The sequence below is a fragment of the Zalophus californianus genome, chromosome X, assembly GCF_009762305.2.
Source record: "Zalophus californianus isolate mZalCal1 chromosome X, mZalCal1.pri.v2, whole genome shotgun sequence".
Taxonomy (NCBI): Eukaryota; Metazoa; Chordata; class Mammalia; order Carnivora; family Otariidae; genus Zalophus; species Zalophus californianus.
Window position 1 is genome coordinate 52,510,595 of NC_045612.1, and position 26,055 is coordinate 52,536,649.

Sequence of the window (26,055 nt, forward strand, 5' to 3'; positions counted from 1 at the left end):
GTGTTCTATTTTCAAGCTAGTACTTTTTTTTTTTCCAGCTATTACTTTAAAAAGAAAAACAAAACACTGAAATCCCGGAAGAATCCTAAATTGAACAGGATACCACAAGATACAAAAAGATATTGACAGTTGCCAAGCAAATTATTTCAGGGGAATCCATGAATCTCCAAATAGAGAAGCAGCGTTCTTAAACATTCATTCAACAGACTATTTACAGGCAGTGATTATTTTCTTGAGTAAAAGCCTCTTTGGTGCCATTAACAGTTTTCTGAATTGAAAGATAGGCTATTGACCTAAATTATTTCCCAACCAAAAAGACAGAGTTCTTATTTGTCCCTTGTTTATTTAGCACAGACATGAGACTAAAACAAAAATGCAAGCCTGTCTTAATTAAGGAAGGTCTATACTCAGTGAAACAACCAGAATATAGCCCATTAGTAATTCATTATGATTGCAAAATGACTCCATTTAGCTAAAGCACATACAGTGAACAGATGAGATTTGGCCAACGGAAGCTAAAAGAAACAGGTCTGGTCATGTTTGACTTCAATTGTTTCACCTGAGAAAGAAAATATCTGCTAATGGCAAAAGCAAAACTGTAATACATGTATATACACACACAGAGATGTACGGTAACTTTCAACTGCTTGTTATATGGGTCAATCTAAAAATTTTATAGATGTATTTGGTATCACAACTTTAAATTATTTCCTATTGAGTTTTTTTTAATCAATGATACCTATCGATGTGTCATGTGTCTTAAAAATGTAACTACATATTTTAAAATCTCAACTTCAAAGACTGTGATTTAAGTTAGAAATAAACTAGTTTCTTAATATTCTAATAAAGACATTGGCTTTTGGCAAACTAATGTTAGGATTTCAGTGACTTATTTTTCCTCATGAATGTCTATATAGGCTGTTAAGATAGAACATACAAGACCCCCTAAATCACTGATATATTGTGCCTCTTTCAGGATTATGAATAGGTATGACAATATTAGCAATATTAACAAAGCTTGGTTTTCCATTTCTGAAAATATATGCTGGTGTTTTGAAAATATAAATTCTTCCAGATTATTTGTGGCCAAATTATCAACATGTACCAACTACTATAGGTCAGGTCCATAACCACACTTGCTATAATGAGCAAATGAGTCCAGCTTGTGCAGAGAAGAGGTTCTTCTCCATTCCCTTATTTAAAATTCATTCATCACTGACAGAGTTATTCAAGCTACTTTTTCCTTTAACATTCATACAATTTAATATTCTCTATTATGGAACTTTAACAAGAAAAAACTAAGCAACAGTTTTCATCATTATCTTTCAGTTTCCTATATATTTTTATTCCATGCTTATTTTAGCAAAGTACATAAAAAAAGACTTGTTTGCTTTAGAAACAGGTTTTGAGCAAATACCTGTATATTAGTTTCATCTTGCTTTATTGTTTTTACCCAGGAACCCAGGAGAATGATGGACATTTCCTACTGAGTCCATATTTTGTTTGTTTTTCAATTCTATGCAAAATGACTTATGCAGGTGTTAAAGGGGGAAATGTACAATTTACGTTTAAATTTAACTATAATTCTCACGTTTTATATGTGACTATAAGACATTCTCCATCAGGAACACTAGCCCTTAACTTTGTTTTTACTTCAAGATTAAAGTTTTGACTACTTATAAAGTATTTTCATAAAGAAGTGATTACAATCATATCTACTTTAAATGAAGAAACTTTTTTTTAAGATTTATTTATTTTAAAGAGAGAGAGTACACGCACGAGCCAGTGGGGGGAGGGGCAGAGGGAGAGAGAGAATCTAAAACGGACTCCACACTGAGTGTGGAGCTGGATGCCAGGCTCAATCTCACGACCCTGAGATCATGACCTGAGCCAAAACCAAGACTCAGACACTTAACCGACTGAGCCACCCAGATGTCCCAACAAAGAAACATTTTTAATCAGTGTATCAATATAATGAAAAAGTAAGCCTAAAAAGTAGAAGATATACAACATGTCTAAAGCCTACTGAAAGACAGCAGGATGGAAACCTTGGTTACACATAGGTAAACAGCCATATGTTAACCTACAGTTTATGCAAATATTATTGATCATGAAGAGGTCAAAGATAAGAGGATTGTTTGTCATTAAATGGCATCCCTCTCACCCTCAAAAGAAAGTACATAAGCAATTTTCTTGGTTTTAACAACAGAAAACACAGTACTAATTAATGTCTCCCCAAGGTAAGAAAGTTTTAAAACATGTTTATCAACAGGCTTTCTTTCATTATAACATTTGGTCCATGCAAAAATATTAGGAAATAAGATGTATAATCTTGAAAATCTAATGAAAGAGCTATATGCATGTCAGGTGCTCATATGTATGCTGAATGAAACAAATAAGGGTCACATACTAAATAGTTACAGTACTGATTTTTGAGGCTAATGCCTGAAACAGAATTTTCATGTCTTTTGAGAAACATTCAATTTCCATCTTTCAAACAGAGCAATTCAAGAGAGATCCTCCAACATTTACCCAAATTTTAGCATTTTAATGTGAAAAATGAGTATATAACCTAAATGTGTATGTCTTTGGTCAGTTGAAGAGGAAACAATATGAGAATAAATAAAAACAAGTTCTACATGGAGTAAAAATCAAAAGGTTATAGAATAAGAGCTTTGTATAATCTTCATTATATTCAGTCCCACTTACGTAAACAAAAACAATAAATGAGCCAGAAACACTAACAAAATCTTATCATTAAAAACACATGATTATTCATATATTATCTGTACTTTGCATTCAGATTTAGTTATATAGATTTACTAGTGTATTTGCCTTTAGGTATTTGAAAAATAACACTAAATGTACACTCTGCATTTCCTAAAGCATTTTACTGTGAACAATAACTTGAGTGCAAAAATGAGAAGAGATTCATCACAATTTCGAAGTAAAACCCTCTGCATCACCAAATTCTATTGAAAACAACGCTCATGGCAAATTTCACTTATCACTTGAAACATATTTCTGCCTTTGGATACCAGAAGCAAATTAAAAAACATGCCGTTGCTCTGCTCTGGCAGAGCTGGAATGCATTATGTTTAAATAGTTCAGCATTCAGATTTAGCTTGCTTAAACTACAATATGGAATCAATACAATTGTAGAATTCAGGGCAAAATAAATCAGTAATTACCACTGCAATTACTGTACTGAAATATCAGTAATAGGATAGCCAAGTAATTTTAGAACATATTTTCCAAAGAGGAACTATTTTCTTTACTGGTCAACTTTTTAAATTTAAAATATGGATTTTTTACATGTAAATGCATGTGTATTATTTATATACACACACATAATATACATACCACGCACACAAAATCAATGTGTTTGTGTGTGTGTATATACATTATAAAAAATGTGTGGTATATTTATGTGTCTACACACACATAATATATACACACATACATAGTGATTTGATGAAGTCTAGTTGTATGAAGCTTTTTCCTTAGAGAAATGTAAAAGATACATTTCATCATTTTAAAAATACATTTTTTTCTTGCAAAAAGAAATCAAACCTGAAGTCTATTTTTGGAAGCACCTTAGGAAGTGAACAAAGCCATATATCCTATTAAAACACTAGAGTTTTTCCTGCTGGAAAAAAGTCTTTCTACAGAACTCTACTTTCAAGTCTTTTGAAACTCACACAGATTTCATTAAAGCTCCTTCTATTAAGTACCCTCTTTTATACTAAATTAAGCTGTACAATAATTATGAGGTAATTTATATAGTTAGCATCACATAAAACAACGGAAAAAAAACTAAAACAGCATATTAAAAATATTGCTAAAAATTTCATGCAAGGAGAAACCAGACATAAAGCTTCAATGGAAACTAAACTTGTGACTAGCATATGTTTGTGTCTTCTCCCTCAAAATTCAAAAGTTTCATATAACAAACAGTATATTTAGTGGAATATCTACAATTTAGGACATGCACAAAACCACTGCCCCAAAACTCACTGGATTAACTCAGAGCCTTCTATACTGTCTGTATTGTTTAAAATAATGAAAGTCTAATTATAAGCGGTTTTTAAGTACATACTAAATGTGTAAAAACACACATATAAATTTTTTCTGAATAGGCTATATGAGAACAGTGAGGCAAGAATTTGAAGATCTGAGGTTTATTTTTGCACAGATAATGCTGAACTCATTATGGTAGTGCCGGGAAAGTGTCACTACTTACAGATTTGGCAGTAGCAGAAATATACTGGACAACCATCTCACGCTTGGTGGTAAAATCTTTGTTTCGTAAAGGAGCTTTTCGTTCTTCATTAAGGTTCATGTCCTCCTGTTAGAAAGAACATCTGTTGTGAGCATTTACAAATTTCTGCTTGAGTTTCGAAAGTGATTAATACTAATATTCTCTTTTAAAATAGTAAGCCATGCTGTGACTAACAACAATGATCATTCTGGTGGATCCTTCACTATTATTTTTCACTCCAGATACCATAACACTGTATAAATTTTACCATATATTCATGGTTCGTATCTCTACCGAGTCAACTAATGAGCAGAAAGAAAAAATTTTAAACTATTCCACAGAATAAACTGGCAGTTTTGTAGCATACATCAGATAACCTTAGCACAGATATTAATTTACCCTGATAGCAAAAATAAACACTTTACTGTTTCGCATATTCTCCCTTAGGATCACTATTATCTAGAAGAATATGACTTTTAAACTAACAGGAAATATATATCTATGTCACTGAAGAAAAATTCTTGAGAAGTTGCTGGATTTGGAAAGCAAAAAAATACCAGAAATATAGTCAGCTGTGCTGAGATGACAAAAATTACTCATTGGAGGAAAAAACATTCAGTTGCAAGAATACATTGTTTTAAGGTTCAATAAGCTTTGATTTGGCTGGGAATCTTTATTATGTGATACACACACATATAACATTTTCACTAGATTTTCTTCACTTTTAAACTCATATTAACCCTTACAACATTTTAAGACACTCATGAGGGGGTCACAAGACCAAGCTAGAAATGACTATGATTCAAAAAGCAACATCAGGAGCACCTGCATGGCTCAGTCATTAATCATACAACCTTGATTTCAGCTTCGGTCATGATCTCAGGGTTATGAGATCAAGCCCTCCATCAGGCTCTGTGCTCAGCAGGGGGTCTGCTTGAGATTCTCCCTCCCTCTGTTCCTCCCCCCACTCATATGCTCTCTTTCTCAAATAAATCTTTAAAAAAAAAAAAGCAACATCAGATGAAAGGACAACTTACAGAATGGGTTAAAATGTTTCCAAATCATGTCTGATAAGGGACTTGAATCCAGAATATATATAGAACTCTCAGAAATCAACAATGAAAAGACAACCCAAATACAAATGGGCAAAGGATTTGGATATTTCTCTAAAGAAGATATACAAATGGCTGGTAAGCACATAATGTTCAAAATCATTATTCATTAGAGAAATGAAAATCAAAACTACAAATGTGATACCACCTCACTCCCACTAGGATGGCTAGGATACAAAAAAAAAAAATGGTAATCACAAATATTGGTGAGGATATGGAGAAACTGGAACCTTCACAAATTGCTGGTGAGAATGTGAAATGATGCAGCCACTTTGTAAAATAGTCTAGCAGTTCCTCAGAAAGTTACACATAAAGTTGTCACATGACCCAGCTTATAATTAAAATAATGAAGACATATGTCCACACAAAAATTTGTACATGAGTGTTCATAGCAGTAGCATCAAAGACAGGAAACAATCCAAATGTTCATCAAATGATGAATGCATAAACAAATATGGTATGTCCAGACAACGGAATATTCACTCATAAAGAATGAAGTACTGATAAATACTACAGCATGAATGAAACTTGAAACCACATTATGCTAAGTGAAAGAAACCAGTCACAAAAGACCACATATTATATGATTCCATTTATACTAATTGCCCAGAATGGGAATATAGAGACAGAAAATAGATGAGTGGTTGCCAGGGGCAGGGGAGGGAGAATGGGAGGATTAGGGTGTGACTGCTGATAGGTATGGTGTTTTATTGAAGTGATAAAAATGTTCTAAAGTTGATCGTTGTGATAGTTTCGTATCTCTTTGAATATACTAAAAAACACACTGAAGTGTATATTTTGACAGTGAATTTTATGGTATGTGAGCTGTATTTCAATTTTTTTTAAATCAGTATTTTTATCCTTTTATTCTCTTAATAATTCTGGCCATTACTATTTTTTTAATCAAGGAAAATAATCAGCAAAAAAAAATCAACATTATTTTAAAAACTCATCTGTAAGAATGTGAGAGGGGAAAAGGATCCATGAAAAGAAATCAAGCTGCATCTATCTATAGAATACTAACTTCATTGACAGCAAGAATCTCGATCTATATTTGCATGCATTGCAGTGACTCCTCTGATTTGTTCACAGTCAATACCTATAAATTTTGTTTATATATACAAAGGATCCTCCTTACTAACCACCTCTGTCACGGTCTCTACCCCTATCTTTCCTATCTTATTTCCTTAATTCTCATTTGAATATCGGCCATCTGACTTGAAGACAGAAGACATCTTTTTTCCCCTCTCTCTCTCATAGGCTAGATCTAGCATTGTTGAGTCAAAGCATAATCAGAGAAACAAGGCTGGATAGCACTTTTAATGTAGTCCACAGATGCTCATCTATGCTCGGAGTTGACTAACAGAAAACCTATTATCTCACAGGCAGCCCATCCCATATTAGGGAAGTTTAATTTTTCCCAAATTTTTCTTTGGAAGACTAAATGTGCAACAAAATATAATAGCGAGTTAAAGTGGCAAGACTATGTCATTATTTTTTCTTCTCTACTTCCTAAATATCGAATCACTTATTTACTGGACATGTGCCATGCACCAAGGAGTATGCTAGGCTGGCTAGGGGAGTGCAAATTGAAAGAAGGCTTGTACCCACAAGTTAAATGAATTCTCTATGAAGCACTTAGAACAATGCCTGATACTTAGTAAATGCTATCTTTGTTAAATAAATAAAAATAAATAATTCATGGTCTAGTAGGGAAAACATATATGCAAACAAGATGCTTTGGGAACACGGCAGATGGAAAGATCAGAGAAGTCTTTACCAGGATTTGGGTCTTAAAGGATGAGAAAAATCTTAGTCAAGTCAAGGAGACTAGCAAGGAAACCATGTCTTCTGTCATATTTGGCTGCTCAACAGCATTTAAACATGCTCTCTACATTTTAATACATCCTCACAATGTCAGTCCCACCTAACAAGGAAAAATCCATAAAAACTACATTTGTCAGACTCCCTTATAACTAGAGTACAGACACGTGGCTTACTGCATTTATAGGATGTGTTGATTCAGAAATGAACGATGTAAAAAAGCAGGCCACAAGTAAGCGATCCATGCTGCTGGCATGGATGGCAATACAAGAGATATGGTTACGGAACTGATGGCAACCTCTGCATGTTTTTCATCATGACAGTTTGACCAAGTGGTTCTGGGATGGCAACAGCTCCTACATTGGACCAAATTTCAGTTGTATGGTTCTGGAAGTTACTCCTGTGATATTATCTGAGGACTGTTTCTGCAACTCACCCATTCAAGAGCTACCTAGTATCTCTATAACTAGCCAGAACAGATTCCCTTATGTTCAATAATTTGGGCTACTGAATTTATGTGACTAGTGCTAAGAGTCTAAAATAAGAGAGATGGTAATCAGACTAGATGAGGTTAATAAACTCAAGAACCATTATGTTATTTGAAGGCATCATTCTCTCTTTCAGGCTAAGTTATTTGAAGGTATCATTCTCTCTTTCAAGCTTAAGTATACCTACCTGCTTCAACTTATTTTCATTTGACATGGCTTAGTGTCCATATTTATTTTTCTCAAATACGCTGTGGTTTGATAAATGCAAGGAAGGAAAGGACTGCCACCTCCGTAATCTTGAAATACATTACCTCTATTAATTCGGCCTCTGATTTTATGACCTTATTGGCCAGCATATCATTCTGCTGACTCATAGTGTTTGTTTCCATCAAAACCCCTAAGCACTGCTCACATGTGCTAGGCTAGATTTCTACAGCCTCAAAACATTCTGGGTAAATTATAGTCTCCTACAAATGTGGTTAGCATGAATCTGCATCCCCCAAGTAGAATCAACTCTGAAATGCCAACAAGATTGAGTGTCTGTTATCTGTACACCTCACAGCCAGGCCTAAGAGTATGGTAGTGCCACCTCTGGCAGTCTCTAGGTAGAGCGTTGACTCTCCTTCCAGTGATATTTCTACATTGTAATGAGCCTCAATTCAATTTTTAATGACATATACTGCTAAGATCATGCCATCAGAGTAGAATCATGGAGGTAGACAGTATAAGAATATATGATTACAGGACTCAAAAGAATGTTGTGTGGTTTAAGTGTGATCATGCACATTAAGCCTGGTGTATATTAACTAGCCTTCAAAGAATGCTTTAATACTGCAAGGTTGTTTGTAGTTTTCCTACATACACTATGCTATTACACGTTTCCATTACTTTGTTCATGATGCTCTTCTGCCTAGAATGCGGTCATCTTCACCACCCTCTCCCTCTAATAACCCTCACCCCATCTCATCAGACCGACCCCACCCAAATCCTTATCTGGTTAACTTTTCTTTTTAAGATTTTATTTATTTATTTGACAAGGAGAGATAATGAGAGCAGAACACAAGCAGGGGGAGCGGGAGAGGGAGAAGCAGGCTTCCCGCTGAGCAGGGAGCCTGATGTGGGGCTCGATCCTAGGACACTGGGATCATGACCTGAGCCGCTTAACGACTGAGCGACCCTGGCGCCCCATTATCTGGTTAACTCTTAATCCTTCCGATTTACCTTCAAATTTCCCCTGAAACATCTTATTTAGAAATCACTATCTGCATTCGATTCTTCCATATTAATTCCTATATTATAGCACTTAAACTAAAACTATCTGATAAATCCATCTCCCCTAAACTCTATGCTAACTTGAAGGCAGAAACTGGGTCTTTTTTTTTTATCTTTGTACTCCCAGCAAAGAGCATAATTCCTGGAATGACTAAGCATTTAATAAATATTTGTTGAACCAATGTGATATTTAGGAACTTTTCTCTAAATATTTTAATTTGCTTTACAGCTACTGACATTTTTATACCTATAAATTTGCCACATAGGTTGATTGGGAATAGGTACCATTCATATGAACAGAACAGACAACAATGACTCATTTTATTCTTAGAGAAGTAAGATGCATACTGCCAATTAGATAGCTAATATTTCCAAAACATTAACTGCAACCTTATAATTCAATCATTAAACAGAGCAATACTCATAACTCTATTAATTCTACACAACATAATATGAAACTCTTCTAAACTCACTAGTTCTTACAGTACTCAAAACACAAAAGCTTTCAGTATAACATTTAGTTAGTACTTCTACAATACATGAGAAGAACGTAGTATTTTGTAGTTTCAAAAAATGTTTGAGTCTAAGTAACTGACCACTTACATTTTTAAGTAAACACAAAACCATTTTTTTCTCCTTCCATACAAGCCATGATGCAATGTTCCCATTACAGATAAATTCACTTCTTCAGCAAATAAACATCATATTCTTAAAGTTACTACTGAGGAGCCATATGAGAATAGTCAAATGAGGTTAAAAGTTGACCCACCTGCCCATTCATTTTCATATTCATTCACCCATTCATTCACACATGCATTCATTCTCACTCTCCTTTTCCCATTCCCTCTCATTTTCCCCTCTCTCTCTCCATAAATTTTTAAATGGGTGACAGTATAATTTTGAAAACTTTCTCCTTATATTCAAACATTTTTTAACTCTTCCACTATTTTTTCTATTTTGCATTACGAGAAGTAAATGTCAACCTTTTACATCTTTACATTTCTTCTTCCCTGTAAGAAAGAATACTTGTTCCTTCTTTCTATAAATTTGCTATAAATTTCAATGTATGTTCTATGAACTGTTTCTGCAACATGTCTTGATCCCAGTTTAAGGCTGTATTTTCCACTTGCTCTTTTAAAATCTGAACTTGGCTTCACCATCAAATGCTTGCCTTCTTCCTTCTGCTTCTCAGTAGTAATTATTCAAATATTCTTTAACTTCCTTGTTGAAGGGAACTGTAGCCCTGAAAGGAATGAACCAATGATATGCTAGTACCTAAAAATATGCCCTAGCATGACAATGATTATGGTTTTGATTTTAGAGCATTTAATTAATCTTTTCTAAATATACATTCCATAATTCCTCTAGCTTCTGTGAACTAGAAAGGAAAAAACATTTCTAAAACTCTAATAAAATTATCAAGAATTTGCTCCATAATTAGTTGGCCAATTCTACCTGGCATTAAATAACTACCTCAGGTTTTCAAAAGATCCAGTTAACTTTACCTATACAGACTGCAGTCATTTAACATATAAAAGCTCAGGTGGAAAACAAAGTTGAAGGAAAAAAAATTGTCTAAATACATTATCTCTGCAAATAGTATAAAGCCAAAAGCAAGAAAAAAGCATGATATTGAATGAATGTTATTGAGTATGGCACAAAAACTCCTCAACTATTTCTGCTTTCAGGTCTTAGTGGAGGGATGTAACTTTTAATATCTACATATACCACTTTACCATCAGGAGGGTAAATTCAGAATATATGTTGGATATTAGAAAACACAAATATTATTTTTACTTTCCTATAATCCTTAATTCTGAAACAGTGGTCTCCAGAGTCCAGAGACTACATAAAGGATCCACTGCAATTTGTGAAATATACACATTTTTATTCAAAAAATACAAGAAAATAAGGTTGACTATTTAACATAACAATGGAATCATCAATGGATCCATAGGCCCAAATGGTACATGAGGTATCTTAGGGCAAGAGAGGGGTATTCACAATGTGATTCTGTTCACTGTCCATGTACTGCAACATACCACAGCTTCCATTTTCTTGGTTAAATGGATTTATGCATTATTTTATCTAGTTTTAACTAAATCAACTATCAAAAATAACAAAAATGCAAAAGTGGTATTCAAAGATTCCTGCAAAGACACAAGATTAAATAGCAAAAATATAAGCACAAGGAAACAAGAAAATGCTAGACTGTTATATATCCTACGCCTAAGTATGAGCCTTTCATTTGTCGTATCATATGATAAAAATAATGAAAACCTAAGGCTAATAAGCTGATCCCACATGATTAAAAATTATTACTATAGCCATCTGAAATATGGATATCATTTTCAATGACTCCCATTTTATGTGCATATACCTTAAAATATTAGCTAATGACAGTACAAACCCACCTCAAATTAGCAGACCATTTAAAAGCCAAGCATTCACAACATGAAGAGAGCTTTTTCAATTTTCTCAGCAATAATTAAAATCATGTGATACTCAATCCAGCACTTTAGTGAAGTTTTCTAAACTTAATGACATATGTTTAGAAGCTTTTTTTGAACTTTTTCTTTCATTAATAGCAAAAGACAAAGGTCCAGTGACATTGGGGAAACTCTTGGTAGAAGCTGCTGAAATACATGCAAAACAACATGGCATTAAACTAAAATACATTCCTTTGTCAGCAAATACTGTCAGAAGACCCACAGAAATCATTGCTTAAGATTTACTAAAACAAGTAGAAAAGTAACTCAGTGTGGGAAATTTATCACAAAGTTGAATGAAAATAGTTTTTTTAAACAACTCAGCTTATATTATTTGCTAGATTTCAATAATGAAATATAGAAACTTCTTTGAGTCACTAATGGAACAAAAAAACATATTACTAATATAAATGATTTACTTAAAAAAAAGATGCTTTATGAAAAAACTGTTAAGTGGGAAGGATGTAAAGTTTAAGCCATTCTAAGAAAGAAATTGAAACCAAAGTACACAAAGTGCTACAGAGTCAAGAATGTAGTTCTTTTTAAAGCAAGATATTTCAAGGAATATAGAATACTTGTATCTTGAAATGAGATAGGAAGTGAGCATGAAAACATATTGTACCTCACAGATATTTCTGGTTATCTCAATAAAATATTTAAAAACTGCTGAAATTTAGAATGACAGGCATTTTTCATTCACAAAACACTAGTAATCCCTTCAAAGTTTAATGATTAGTAAGAAAGTAACTGCTTTTCAAATAAACTTCATTAAAAAAATAAACACATTGGCAGACCCAACTTCCCTGTCAGTTTCCTTCACCACTGCATGACTCACCTCTTTCTCCTTCTACCTGGCATTAGATGCAATGTGAATAGACACGAGTAGATCAAACATGGAGCTGAGGGTCTCCACATTATGGATGTGGAAGTAAAAATGCAAAGAGTTCATGACCCTTACGAAATTAGTTGAGGCCCGTTTTTTAAAGCAAATTTTGATCCATTTATATAAATATATAAAAATGCAACACTCCAAATTAGTTAGAAGAAGTGTCATCAAGGAAGACGGAAGTTTACTAGCCATGGTTCAGCAGAAAACCTTTGCTTGATTCACAGATTGGACTGAGAAAAGTTAATACTATGATTTAATAAGTGTTGCTAACGATGTTCTTGTTCCACTTGGACCTACATACTTCTTTCAGATTTATGTTTCAACTATAACAGACATTAAACCAAATAACTAAATGAACTTGGAACTAAACCTTCTAATTACTGCCTTTTTAAAAGTAACACATAAAAAATAATGAAACAATGACATTGCTCTCACTAAAAAGTTAATCATAACAGCAAAGGCTTTTGTACCATTAATAAATAAAATTTTAAATCATTTTAGGGGCGCCTGGGTGGCTCAGTCTTTAAGCGTCTGCCTTCGGCTCAGGTCATGATCCCAGGGTCCTGGGATCGAGCCCCGCATCAGGCTCCCTGCTTGGCAGGAAGTCTGCTTCTCCCTCTCCCACTCGCCCTGCTTGTGTTCCCTCTCTCGCTGTCTCTGTCAAATAAATAAATAAAATCTTTTAAAAAAATAAAAATAGTCTATTTTATTTATTATATATTTATTAATTTGTTATCTTTATTTATTAATATTTATTAATATATTATGTCTGTATTTTACAACATAGTATAGTAATATACATATACATACATATATGTATAAAATTTTTAAATAAAATACCTTGGGGTTACTTGCTCAAACATACATATTTTTCTAACAGGACAATAAATCAGTAAGTTTAGAGACTATTACACTAGTGCAGAGGTTGACCTTTTCTATAAAGGGCCAGACAGTAAATGTTTTAGGCTTTGTGGGTCACAGGGTCTTTATCACAATTCAACTCTGCAATTGTAACACAAAAGGAGCCAGGAATGATATATAAACAAATGGCTATGGCTGTGTTGAAAAATATTTATAAACACTGAATTTCATATAATTTTCATGTGCCCTGAAACAATCTTTTGATTTTTTTTTCAGCAATTTAAAAATATAAGGTTAAAACTTTTTTTCAAACTATTCTTACCTTTTGAGCCATACAAAATAAAATCCTAGAGGCAGGGATAGTGTATTTGTCATCTTTTTTTTTTAAGATTTTATTTATTTATTTGAGAGAGAGAGAATGAGAGAGAGAGAGCACGAGAGGAAAGAGGGTCAGAGGGAGAAGCAGGCTCCCTGCTGAGCAGGGAGCCCGATGCGGGACTCGATCCCGGGACTCCAGGATCATGACCTGAGCCGAAGGCAGTCACTTAACCAACTGAGCCACCCAGGCGCCCTGTATTTGTCATCTTTATGTTTCCCTGGACCTAACAAAGTATCTGGCATTCAGTAGAGAGTTGTCAAATAAACTTCTCCATTTTCTATTTCACAATTTCACGTTATGTCCCGCTCTATCACCATCAGAACATAAGCTTCTTGACAGCAAGAGATTCCCTTGAGTTCTTCTCTGCTCTTTTTTCCTCAGAGCTTAGAACAGTACCTGGCATACAGAAGGCATTGGACCTTGATAAACTAAATTGTTCAAGCTCTGAGAATGCTTTAATGCCAAAAAATACTGAAAATTCATAAGTGACATGGGGTTTCATAGAATATTCAGGTCTTCCCTGTTTCCTCCCTGAGCTCCTGCACAGGGTTAAGTGCCCACAGTGCCTATTCACAGCTGTCCTACTACTACTGAAAACATTTTTTTACTTTCTTCTCTCCCTGACTAAACTCTACGAGGGCAGTAGAGGTATTGCATTCATCTTTGTACCTCCAGCATGTGACAACCTGGCATACTGCACATATAAAAAAAAAATGGTTGTGGGGACGCCTAGATGGCTCAGTTGCTTAATTGTCTGCCTTCAGCTCAGGTCATCGTCCCCGGGGTCTGGGATCGAGCCCCACGTCGGGCTCCCTGCTCAGTGGGGAGTCTGCTTCTCCCTCTCCCTCTTGCCCCTCCCCCTACTCATGCTCTCTCTCGCTCACTCTCTCAAATAAAATCTTTCAAAAAAAAATCACTGTAGAAATACATTCATGGCAATAAATACTAGTGGAACCTTTCAAACAAAAAATATATTTTGGAAAACATTTCTATGTACAAACCAAGAACAGAGGCAGTAAATTGTGAAGTTTACCAGCTACAAACAGATAAATTTGCAAACCCTAGCTCCTTTAATTCTTCTTCCTGGGACTCCTATCCTACTACTCAGTTGCGAACCTTTGGTGAAAATCATATTTGGTAAGGAAATTTAAAAGTGACTCAGATTTAGTTATCTTTTTAAAAAAAGATTTTATTTATTTATAAATAAAGAGGGGCAGAGGGAAAAGGGGAGAGAGAATCTCAAGCAAAGTCTGTGCTGAGCACGGAGCCTGACACAGGGCTCAATTTTACAAACCTGAGATCATTCATGACCTGATTCAAAATCAAGAGTTGGACACTTAACTGACTGAGCCACCCAGGTGCCCCTTAGTTAACTTTTAGACCTATTTACTGGATAAGTTTTGCTCCTCCTTTACAAGCTTTTCTTAGAATCTATGTAAGAAAATAAAATATATTATCTAGATGATGCTGGTGTTCTCTCAGTCTAATAATGTATAGTAAGGACACTGGAAATGTAAATGTAACCAATGGAAATATGTGATCTGAACAATTTCTAAGGATCTAATCATTTCTGAAAACTATTTCCACAGCTTATTATAGATTTTTAAGATTTAGTTTACCTATATTTTATGGTAATTTAACATTAATTCAAATTACTAATGCTGACAGCAGTAAAAGGTTCTCATCCAAGCTAACCAACTCCTAAAAAACTAATGTTGGATAATAAAGAAACCCAGGACAGAGTCAGGGGAGAACAAGTACACTTTGGTTAAAGTACAACACCTGGGGTCCAAAGTCACATAATCTCACTAAATTGATGAAAGCCAAAAGTGAGAGAACAAAACTAAAAAGCTTCGGGATTATTTATGGCAGTCCTAGCAGACAGAATATGGGATAATTTAGCATTTATTGCATATAACTATACTATCATTAAAATATGCCAAAAATGCAAAATATATTAATATAAATTGCTGAATAACCAAGTACAAAACAAATTTGCATGTGAAATCATATTAAAATGAGGTTGAAATGAAGTGTGTCTACAAATCAAAAATCATTACTAGTCTCATCCTTTGCATATGACAAAACTATTTAATTACCTATGTTAGAACAGATCTATATGAATCCAATGTCACCAATGTAAGCTGGACTTCCACTGAATAGATCCTTCTGCTAGCTAAGAGAAATCAAATTCCAACTTCAGTTTCCAAGAAGTCTCTATATGTCTATTTTTTAAGCCTAAAATGGAAACCCCCTCTGCCTTGACTCCCCCAAAAAGAACTGCATAGAAAAGAGTAATAATACTCAAAAGGAAACACAAGTGTCCAGACATATCTCTCTCCTTGTTCTAACTGCCATTAATTGTTTGTATAAAAACAAGTTACCACTACTAAGTATTTAATAGTCCTTAGGCAGTATACTCAGTGTACAAAAACCAGTTCAGTTATTCTCAAAGGCCATGGTAAGCTCAAAGGCCATGAAACTTAGGATATTGAATAATTATTCAATTACACCAGTATTAATTTACTTAAAGTGGAAAGGAGGAGATATTTCACCAATCTAATTAGAAGCAATACAAAATGCTTCTGATTAACATGAGAAAGGTTATAAATATGAATCTCATTCAAATTTGAATTCTGGGTTAAAGATGATATGTTATACTACTATACTTCAGTCATCTTTTACAGTTAGCAAAAAAAAAAACAAAATGTAGTAGCAGTATTGCTGTTTTGGTCCTACTACCTTTACCCACTTGTGAAACATTTGATAATATGACTGGGCAGAGGAGGGGAACAAGAATTTTAAAGAGCAAGCATAATTTACTCCTGCTGCTAATTATAAAAATCATATAAAAACAAGTATTTTTCATTCTTAGAAGTTTTAATAGAAATGCTTCCTAATTTTCAATTAATACTCAGTGACTATACTCTAAGTACAAAATTCAGTCTTATAAACTATTGCAACAGGCTGCTAATAAAGGGCATGTGCTTCATAAAATAATCATCTAAAACTTTCAAATTTAGAGCTTTAAAATCTGTCAGCGATAGCCATTGATACCATTACACAAAAGATCCGTCTATAATTGTTTCATTGAATATCTACAATATGAAAAGTGACATACCAATGCATAAAACAGATGTCAGAATCAATCGAACGTTAGTAATTTACGAATACACTAGTAAAGTAAAATCTAACCACTTAGATCTTTCAGCTAACTGAACTTGTTGCATGATTTTACTTAGCAATAGAGTCAAGTGATTTTTAAAACAAGCTGCTAGTAATGAACTAAGAGTTATAGTAATCAGTTAGTACTTAAAAAATTATGTCCTATAGTAATTCCAGATTTAACTCAATATTCCCTAATATCCACATTTACAAGCCTGTACAGTGAGAATTGATGTTGAGAGATATGATCCTCAAGCATAACAAGAGTTTCAATTATCAAGTAAGATAGGATTATATTTGAATACTACCTTTCATTATTTAAGCTTTTCACCAAAAGTCTTACCAAAATACATCATTACCCAGAAATTCCAAATAATAAATTTTACTAGCAGCTTTAAGGTAACTTATTTCTTGGGTGCCTGGGTGGCTCAGTTGGTTAAGCGACTGCCTTCGGCTCAGGTCATGATCCTGGAGTCCCAGGATCGAGTCCCGCATCGGGCTCCCTGCTCAGCAGGGAGTCTGCCTCTCCCTCTGACCTTCTTCCCTCTCATGCTCTCTCTCTACCATTCTCTCTCTCAAATAAATAAAAATCTTTATAAAAAAAGGTAACTTATTTCTTGTCAAGCATCTCATACATGATTACTGTGTATAATGTTGTACTATTTTGTACAATTTTTGAGACTATTTTATACCTTGGTATGTATCCTAAAACACATATTGAGTGTTTAGGTCAAATGGCCTAAATGTTTATTTGTAGTTCACTAAAGTGTAAAAAAGCCAATCAACAGAAATAGCACAATAAAAGGTGAGAATCAAGAAAAACAAGAGTATCATAATGGCCATCAAGTAGGACAAGAACATCTATTACTTTATTTTTACAAGAAAGGACACCGACAGAGTCAAATAAAAGAAATTTCATGCTGGGAAATCTACTTGTCTTTTAGAAACAGAACGACTTAAGTGTCTTCTCCCAATCAATTTAGATAATGGCATTTTAACAGTTTTCCATTACAAATTTTCAGCCTCTTTCTTTTCAACTGATGCTTTGTAAAAAGATTACAGACAACTTTGCATCATCAGTAGGAAATCATCCATCCCAAACCGGCTTTGCCTATTAACCAATATACTTCTGAGTTGCCTTCTACTTCCACTGAGTATATGTACAAGGAAAATGTATTACTTTTATATTTAGCTTAAATGAAACATTATTAAAGATAGGTGCTACAAGGGGCACTTGAGTGGCTCAGTAGATAAATCATCTGCCTTTAGGGGCGCCTGAGTGGCTCAGTTGGTTAAGCGACTGCCTTCAGCTCAGGTCATGATCCCAGGGTCCTGGGATCAAGCCCCACATCGGGCTCCCTGCTTGGCAGGAAGCCTGCTTCTCCCTCTGACCCTCCCCCTGCTTGTGTTCCCTCTTTCGCTGTCTCTCTCTGTCAATTAAATAAATAAATAAAATCTTTAAAAAAAAAAAAAAATCTGCCTTCGGCTCAGGTCATGATCCCAGGGTCCTGGGATGGAGCCCTGTGTCGGGCTCTCTGCTCAGCAGGGAGCCAGCTTCTCCCTCTCCCTTTGCCATTCCTCCTGCTTGTTCTCTCTCTCTCTCTCAAATAAATAAATAAAATCTTTAAAAAGAAAAAGATAGATGCTACAAAAATGCCATTTGTTTACATTTTTATGTACCTAAATTTATGTTCCAGCTCAGCCACTTACTAGCTTAGGCAAGCTACAGAACGAATTTGTTCAGACTCTCTCTTAGCTTCAATTTCCTTATCTAAAAATGGAATAAAACTATGTTGCCTACTTTGTGGCATTTTTATAAGGATCAATTGAAATAATACGTATAAACTATTTAGTTACATGCCTGGCCAGTAAGTGCATAGTAAATGAAAGCTATGATAATTCATAAAATAACTTCTTCACTGTAAATTAATTATGGTCAAACTAAAGATAACATAGAAAATACATAATGTTCAATGTACAAGTAGACTTCTCTCAAAGAAGAGATACAATCCTTAAAAAATATTTATTGATCTTTTGGTTACTTTTAATCAAATCATATTTATCTAACTTCCTATTCTGAAATTCCTCGAGAGAAAAATTCCCAATAGAGAAAACGTGGCTCTAAGTTGAACCTCTTTAAATCACATTTATGAATCCACAAATCTTTTAAAAAAAAAACACGCATTTAAAGAGGAAAGTGATAATAGTCTCAATAAACATTAGAATATTCAAACCACAAAACAGAAATGTTATAAAAAGTGTTAAAACACTGGGCGCCTGGGTGGCTCAGTTGTTAAGCGTCTGCCTTTAGCTCAGGTCATGATCCCAGGGTCCTGGGATCGAGTCCCACATCAGGCTCCCTGCTCCGCAGGAGACCTGCTTCTCCCTCTCCCACTCCCCCTGCTTGTGTTCCTGCTCTCGCTGTGTCTCTCTCTGTCAAATAAATAAATAAAACCTTAAAAAAAAAAGTGTTAAAACACTATAAATACTGTACACAAATTGAAAAATTTAGAAACTACCAAGAATCATTGTTTTCCTAGGGCTGCAATTATGAAAAAGGCAGATGCATCTCTGATACAGAGTGAGCAAATGGGGAGAGTAGCACAGGAAGATATTGAAGAGGTAAGGTGGGGATCAGATCATATAGGGCCTTATAGGCTATTTTAAGTGTACTGACTTTTGGACACCAAGTGAAATGGGAGCCATGGGAGAGATTTGATAAGCCAACTGATATGATATTGTTCAGGATTTAAATGGATAATATTTCTCTATTGAAAATATACTGTAGAGGGTCACAGTGAAACATGGAAACCAATTAATAGTAGTAGTCCTATAGTCCTACCACTATTGTGGCAGCCCAGGTAAGATTTCAACTAGTGTGGGAACAGTCAAGGTAGTAAGAAATGGTCAGCTATTCCAAGTACCTTACTTTGAATGAAGAGTTAATGGGTTACAAAATGAATTAAAGGTAAGGAAAAAAATAGTCAAAGACAATTCCAAAGATTTTGGCCTCAGTAACTAGACAGATGGATATATTGATTTTGAACTGATATATGAGTCTAGAGTTCAGACATGAGGAGGACTAAGCTGGAGGTAAATTTGAGAATTGTGAGCACACAAATGGGATTTAAAAGCACAGTATTGGTTGTAATTACCAAAGAAGATAATGTAGAAAGGAAAAGATGTCTAAGCACTGATTCCTGGGCCTCTATATTAAAGGTTAAGAACATGAAAAGGAATCAGCAAAGAAGACTGAAAAGAAGCAGCCAAAGAAGCAGGAGGAAAACCCAATCAATGTTGGGGGTATGGGAGGGGGGAAGCATTTCAAACTGGAAAATGATCAACTGTCTCAATTGCTACTGCTAGGTCAATTAAGATGTTTTATCTCTGTGGTAAGGCTGTCACCGATGTCTTCTATTCTTTTCTCAATCCCAGTGAGTATCCTTATGATTGCTGCTTTAAATTCTCCATCAGGCATGTTACTTATATCTGCTTCACTTAGATTTGTAGCCAAGGCCTTATCTTGTTCTTTCATTTGGGATAAATTCCTTCATCTTTGCATTTTCTCTAAGTCTCTGTCTTCTTCTGTGTTAAAAAAGCCAGTTATGTCTCCTGCTCCTAAAAGTAACGGCCTTATGAAGAAGAGGTCATGTAGTGCCCAAGGCTTGAAGCTTCAGGGAATGTCTATGGTATGTGCTGCATCTACTCTGCTGTTGTTTTGGGGCTGCTCTATCCTTCAAGCCAGTATTCTCCAAAAGCTCTCCTTGCCTGCTGTGGGGAGTGTTGGTCCCTGGCCTGAATGTGGCAAGTTTAACCAGATTGCTCTGCTCTGCGTATGAAATGAGTCACCACCTCCACTGGAACTGAGGCCCTGCAAAACTCTGGTCAGGAAATGTGGCAAGGTCAGAGGTTTATGTTGGTCTTCCGGAGGTTAGGCCCACCGTGCTGGTCCTGAAGCAAGCCTGAGGAGGGTAGCTCCAATGGAGCACAGAGGCATGGGGCTTGGTGTAAGCAAATTATGCAGCCAGTGTTGGTACTGTGCTGCTTCCAGCAGTTGGCTCACTTTTTATGGTCTTATGTGTCGGGGAGGGGAATGGCTCCAGCAAGCTCCTTTGTTCCCAGAGAGTTATCTCAGTGAATGCTGCCTGTCAGGGGCAAGCTCAGGAGATGGCGAATAATCCCCATGCATTCCAGGTGCTCTTCAGATTGCTGTTTCCATGCCATCTGTCCTTAGGTTGTTTGCCTGCTTTCTCTCCAGGAGCAGGGTGGTGCCCTCAGGGATCTATCCCGGCCAAGCTTGCCGACTTTCAAAACTCCAGGCTTTAATCCCTATTGGCTGCAAGAACTCATGAAATTCTGCCCCTCTTGTTTTCCAAAGCCAATGGCTTTGGGGAACCATTCTCCATGTACATCCCCCCATGTGCTTCTCTTTCTCTCTCTGTCTCTCTCTCTAGCCCTTCTCCAGACCAGAGTTCCCTCCCCTCCTCAGTAGCTTTGATCCATTTTTTCCCCTAAACCACATCTCTGCACTTCCTACCTTCTTTGATGTGGCTTCTTCTCTCCCTTTATTTGTGGAGTTTGTTCTGTCAGCCTTCAGGTTGATTTCTGAGGTATTTAGAATGATTTGATAGTTATCTACTTGTGTTCATGGGACTAGTTAAGTCTAGGGTCCTCCTACTCCACTGCCATCTTCCTTCTATTCCCAGGCATTGTTTCTCCTCTATGTGTTTGTTTTTGTTTTACCTTCTGTCTTCCCAACTCTATTTCAAACACCCAGCAAGATACCTTGCGTTGTTTTCAGCAAAGTGAAATTTGGCCTGTTTTACGTCACAGAAACAGAAACACAAATTAATTAAAAAATTGATTCAATGTGCCAGAGACTACAAAATACTAGAGAACCCAAATAAATAAGAGAGCCCCTGCTTTCTGGAGCTCACTGTAAAAGTAATAGGTTAGGATGTTTTGTTCAAAAAACAGATACTTCTGAAAATAGTTCTGTTGTATCAACAGGCTTCTAGTCTCTTTTGCATGATATAAACACAGTCCAGGAGCACCTGGGTGGCTCAGTCATTAATTGTCTGCCTTCCGCTCAGGTCGTGATTGGGGGTCCTAGGATCGAGCCCTACACCGGGCTCTCTGCTCAGCGGGAAGCCTGCTTCTCCCTCTCCCACTCCCCCTGCTTGTGTTCCCTCTCTCCCTGTCTCTCTGTCCAATAAATAAATAAAATCTTTAAAAAAAAAAACAGTCCATACAAACATACCTACTTAAAACCCCATGCTACTTTGGACACACAAATTTTAAAATTACAACAAAAGTAGGGGTCTAACTTACCATCATTTTTTCAAAGAGATCCAGTACTTCCTTTTCTGACAAATTCAAAGATCGTTCATCATATAATGGCTGAGCTGCTGGAAACTCACTCACTGCAACTTGAGAATCAATAGGATGTTGAATAAGAGGTTTTTCTTTTTTGACAGTAGATTTTCTAAAACTTGTAATTCGGTCACGCTACAAAGAAAAAAGTAAGAAATTCTAAGAGAGAAACCCAGAATCACAAATACAAGTACTGAAACAACAAAATAGCACTTACTATAATATATATCATTATTGTCTTTTGACAAACTCTTATTTTAAGCAACAAGCTCCAGTTAGAGATTGTACAATTTTTTAAACTTGTAGTTCTTCAGTCTCTGAAGTCTGAGATGTGAAAAGTATCCCTCAAAAGTAAACCTTAGTCCCTTCTTATTTCTGTTTTACACAGTAAGTAGGTAAAAAAAAAAAAAAAAAAAAAAAAGTCCTGCATCAAAGTGGTTGTTTAAGGGAAAATGTAGCTTTGGTGGCAACTTTTGAACTATGAGAAATAAAGAAAGGAAATAAAAAGACCCCCAATATTCAATTCTAAGGGGGAAATTACAGTAACGTTTCACTCTTCAAAGCACCAAAAATTCTGACAAGTATCTATGTACTTTGTCAGCATAGTGGTTGAGTATAATGGTTAAGAACATAGACTCTGAAGCCACACTGCCTGGGTTTGAATCTGCCCTTTCCTAGCTGAGGAACGATTACGTGCATTCTGTTTCCTAATCTCTAAAATACGGATAACAATGGGTGCCTGGGTGGCTCTTTCGGTTAGGTGTCCAACTCTTGATTTCGGCTCAGGTCATCATCTAGGGGTCATGAGATCAAGCCCCATAAAGGGCTCTATGCTCAGTGTGGAGTTCGCTTGAGATTCTCTCTCTTTCTCTAAAATAAATAAATAGTCTTTAAAATACAGATAACAAGTTAATATATGTTAAATAATACTACCTATACCACAGAGTTATTCTGAGATTTAAATAAACTGGTATGTTTAGTGCACTTAGCTGCTATTATTATTGTTGATGTTACTATTATGTCCCTTGTTTTTTTCCCCTAGAAATTGGGGATAACAAGACATCACCTTTTCCATTTAATGGCAATGTTAACATACATAGAAATATCTTATTCCTACAAACACTAGTATGAAGAACTTGATGTTTTATGGATATTGACTCTGAAACTTTGATTCCATGTACAATCTCTAATACTTAGCATAATCTCTAATAATTAGCTTGCTATTTCACATAAAGTGTGTTAATGACTCCAGATACATGTAAACACCCCAATCTGTTATAAACCACAAAACATTAGACCTCAAAAATTAGTAATATCCATAAAACTGAATGTAACTCAGTTTTATTCTGGTTTCTGTTAGAAAGCACATGCATACCATCAACTCATGTTAAACAAGCACACATGTTAGATGTGAGGACAGTAATCTTCACTGCCATGTTACTGAGTCCTTATAAATTGTTTCAACAATACAAACTGTATCACGGAAGTTATTACAACAACTTACATAAATTTCTGTTGACTCCCCTCCCATTAAAAGAACATACTTTTCATTTTGATTCAAAAAACACTTTTTTTTTAATTGAAAGCTGTACTTTGAAAGAAATATGCAGTTTTATGTAGCTTATTTAGGATTACAAAAATTATTTTAGTACATGGTTTCCTACAAAGAGATTATATAAATCAGTGTTTTAGAGCTGGGAAGAAATTTGAAAAATCATCTAAACCAACTCTCTCATTTCACAGAAAAAAATGACTCGCTAAATTTATAAGTCCCTGGTTCCGATCACACTGTTCACATTAAGATTCATTTCTTCAAATTATCTTGAACTGTATTCCAATTTTCTTTTAACTCTTTGAGGGAAATTAAGTTGGTTTAGATATGTATTATATTTTCAAACAACTCAAGAAAAAATATTAAGTAATCCCAAATAAGCTTGAGTACATATCCAACAGTCGAATTTCACTAAAAAATATGGTGGACATAAAAACACTTAAATATGCAATCAACCATTAAATCAATGTATCTCTGTTCCTGCCCCTTCATGTCACTTTTGTAGTGCAAGGTTTTTACTGAGTAGCATTATTTACATATATACGTGATCTTCCACTATACCCTTCATTTCTATCTAGAAAAGAGGCTTCTGTTTTCAGCAATAACTTGGTAAGAAAATGATGTTAAGCTATACACTTTTACCTCCTTGAATCACCAATATTTTACATTATTTGTAATTTCACGAAGAAAAAAATTGACACTGCTTAAAATACTGTATTTTAAAAGTTTAGCTATAAAAGGGCACACTTAATTAAATGTTAAGCCCATAACTTTTAATAAGTTTTATCATGATAGCCTCAGCTCAAAATATTTAAGAGTTTTAAAAGCACATATCTAACATAATAAACTTAGCTTCCTACTATAAATTAATTTTCCCCAATACTGATATTAATCTTTTACTTAGTCACAGTTTACTTGGCTATCAAAAAAGAAAAAATCTTTATTTTCCAGAGTTAGACTTATATACAAAAAAAATTTTGGTTAAGGTATATGTCAGGATAATATCAAAATTTTATTTAGCTCTCATATAATTCTTTAATATCCATAAAAAGAAAAGTCACTCTCTTGACAAATCTTCCATTTTACTGTACTTTGTAAACATCTAGATCTTTTATATCTTACATATATCAATGCTTTAATGTCCACCCACTTTAGTAAAATAGGCAACATGCATAAGTAACATAACATGCTACTAAGACCACCTTACCACATCATCTGCCAAAGTTTTTATTTGAATGTTCTATTAAAACCAAAAGGAAAAAAAAGAATACCTGTCAGATAAGAGAAATTCATAAATCAAACAAATAACTGATACCCATTTATTTTATTAATTATAACTAATAAAAATTATCAGAAGTTTAAATATATAACCACATACATTCTTTACAAAAGGAAAAAACTCTTTAAGGATTAAAAATGAAGATTTGGATGGGTGTGTCTATTTGTTTTGTTTTTTAAGTTGATAGCAATTTATTGAATTCTGAGTGCTATTTGTTTTTAAAGATGACTAGCAAGGTCCCCAAGTCAGATTTGGATCAGACATCATCACCATAATGCTCAAACATGAGAAAAGATATAGCAAAGTCATAAGCCCTTTCAAGTTTTTTCAAAGTTTTAGAATGAATCATACTTTTAAATTTTTGAAAAATGTCACATTTAATATTAATGAAATAAAATGAAACAGCTGAATCTAGAATTCAGTTACATCTGATAAAGGACATCTTTATAAATATTCTAGATAAAATTAACAGATTCTGTTAACATATGTCCATTTCTCAAAAATTCCAACACTTCTTTTTTGCATGTGGTTTTCTACTTCTATGCTGCAAAGCACTTAAAATGGTGTATCTTAGTTAATAAAATACAGTGGTTGATAAAAACTATCACACATCAAAATGGCGACCACTATTTGAAGAATTAGAGTACAGCAATACTAAAGTAATAAAGCAATTATTGCAATAAAGCAAAGTAATAATTTAGTAATCTTCCATGATTGAGAAGGTAATTCAAGATCTTATAATAACATATGATCAGCATGAAGGGCAGTTATTATAAATATGCTGCAATGCTAATTAAAAATTTTGATTAGGAAGGAAAGAGATTTCTAAAAACCACCAGTTAAGAAATGAAATTAATCTTTCTGCCACATCCTATGCATTTATGTCTTACAACAGAAGCTGAATGATGTGCATCAACTTGGTCAAGCTTGCTCACCTCCCTTTTTACTAAGAAAAATGTGGTCATCTCACTGGTAAGAATTCATTATGAGTTCTAAGTAAGTGAGAATTATTTGGTCTCAGGATCTCATGAAATTGTCTTCAAACACCACCAACCAAATGCTGTAAAGGACCGTTCTCCTCTGGATCAGCTGGGACAAATACACTATTATA

General features: G+C 34.7%; 1 protein-coding gene across 5 annotated transcripts in view; it reads right to left on the minus strand.

Moving 5' to 3' along the window:
- DIAPH2 (diaphanous related formin 2) overlaps window positions 1-26,055 on the minus strand; it is a 956,101-nt gene that overhangs the window by 871,353 nt on the left and 58,693 nt on the right. For all 5 annotated transcript variants that reach the window (XM_035725382.1, XM_027607475.1, XM_035725381.1 and 2 more), the window contains exons 2-4: window positions 24,873-24,905; window positions 22,072-22,248; window positions 4,244-4,348 (exon numbers count right to left, since the gene is read on the minus strand). In XM_035725382.1, the coding sequence (XP_035581275.1) occupies window positions 4,244-4,348; window positions 22,072-22,248; window positions 24,873-24,905 (315 nt within the window). The remainder of the gene's footprint in view (window positions 1-4,243; window positions 4,349-22,071; window positions 22,249-24,872; window positions 24,906-26,055) is intronic.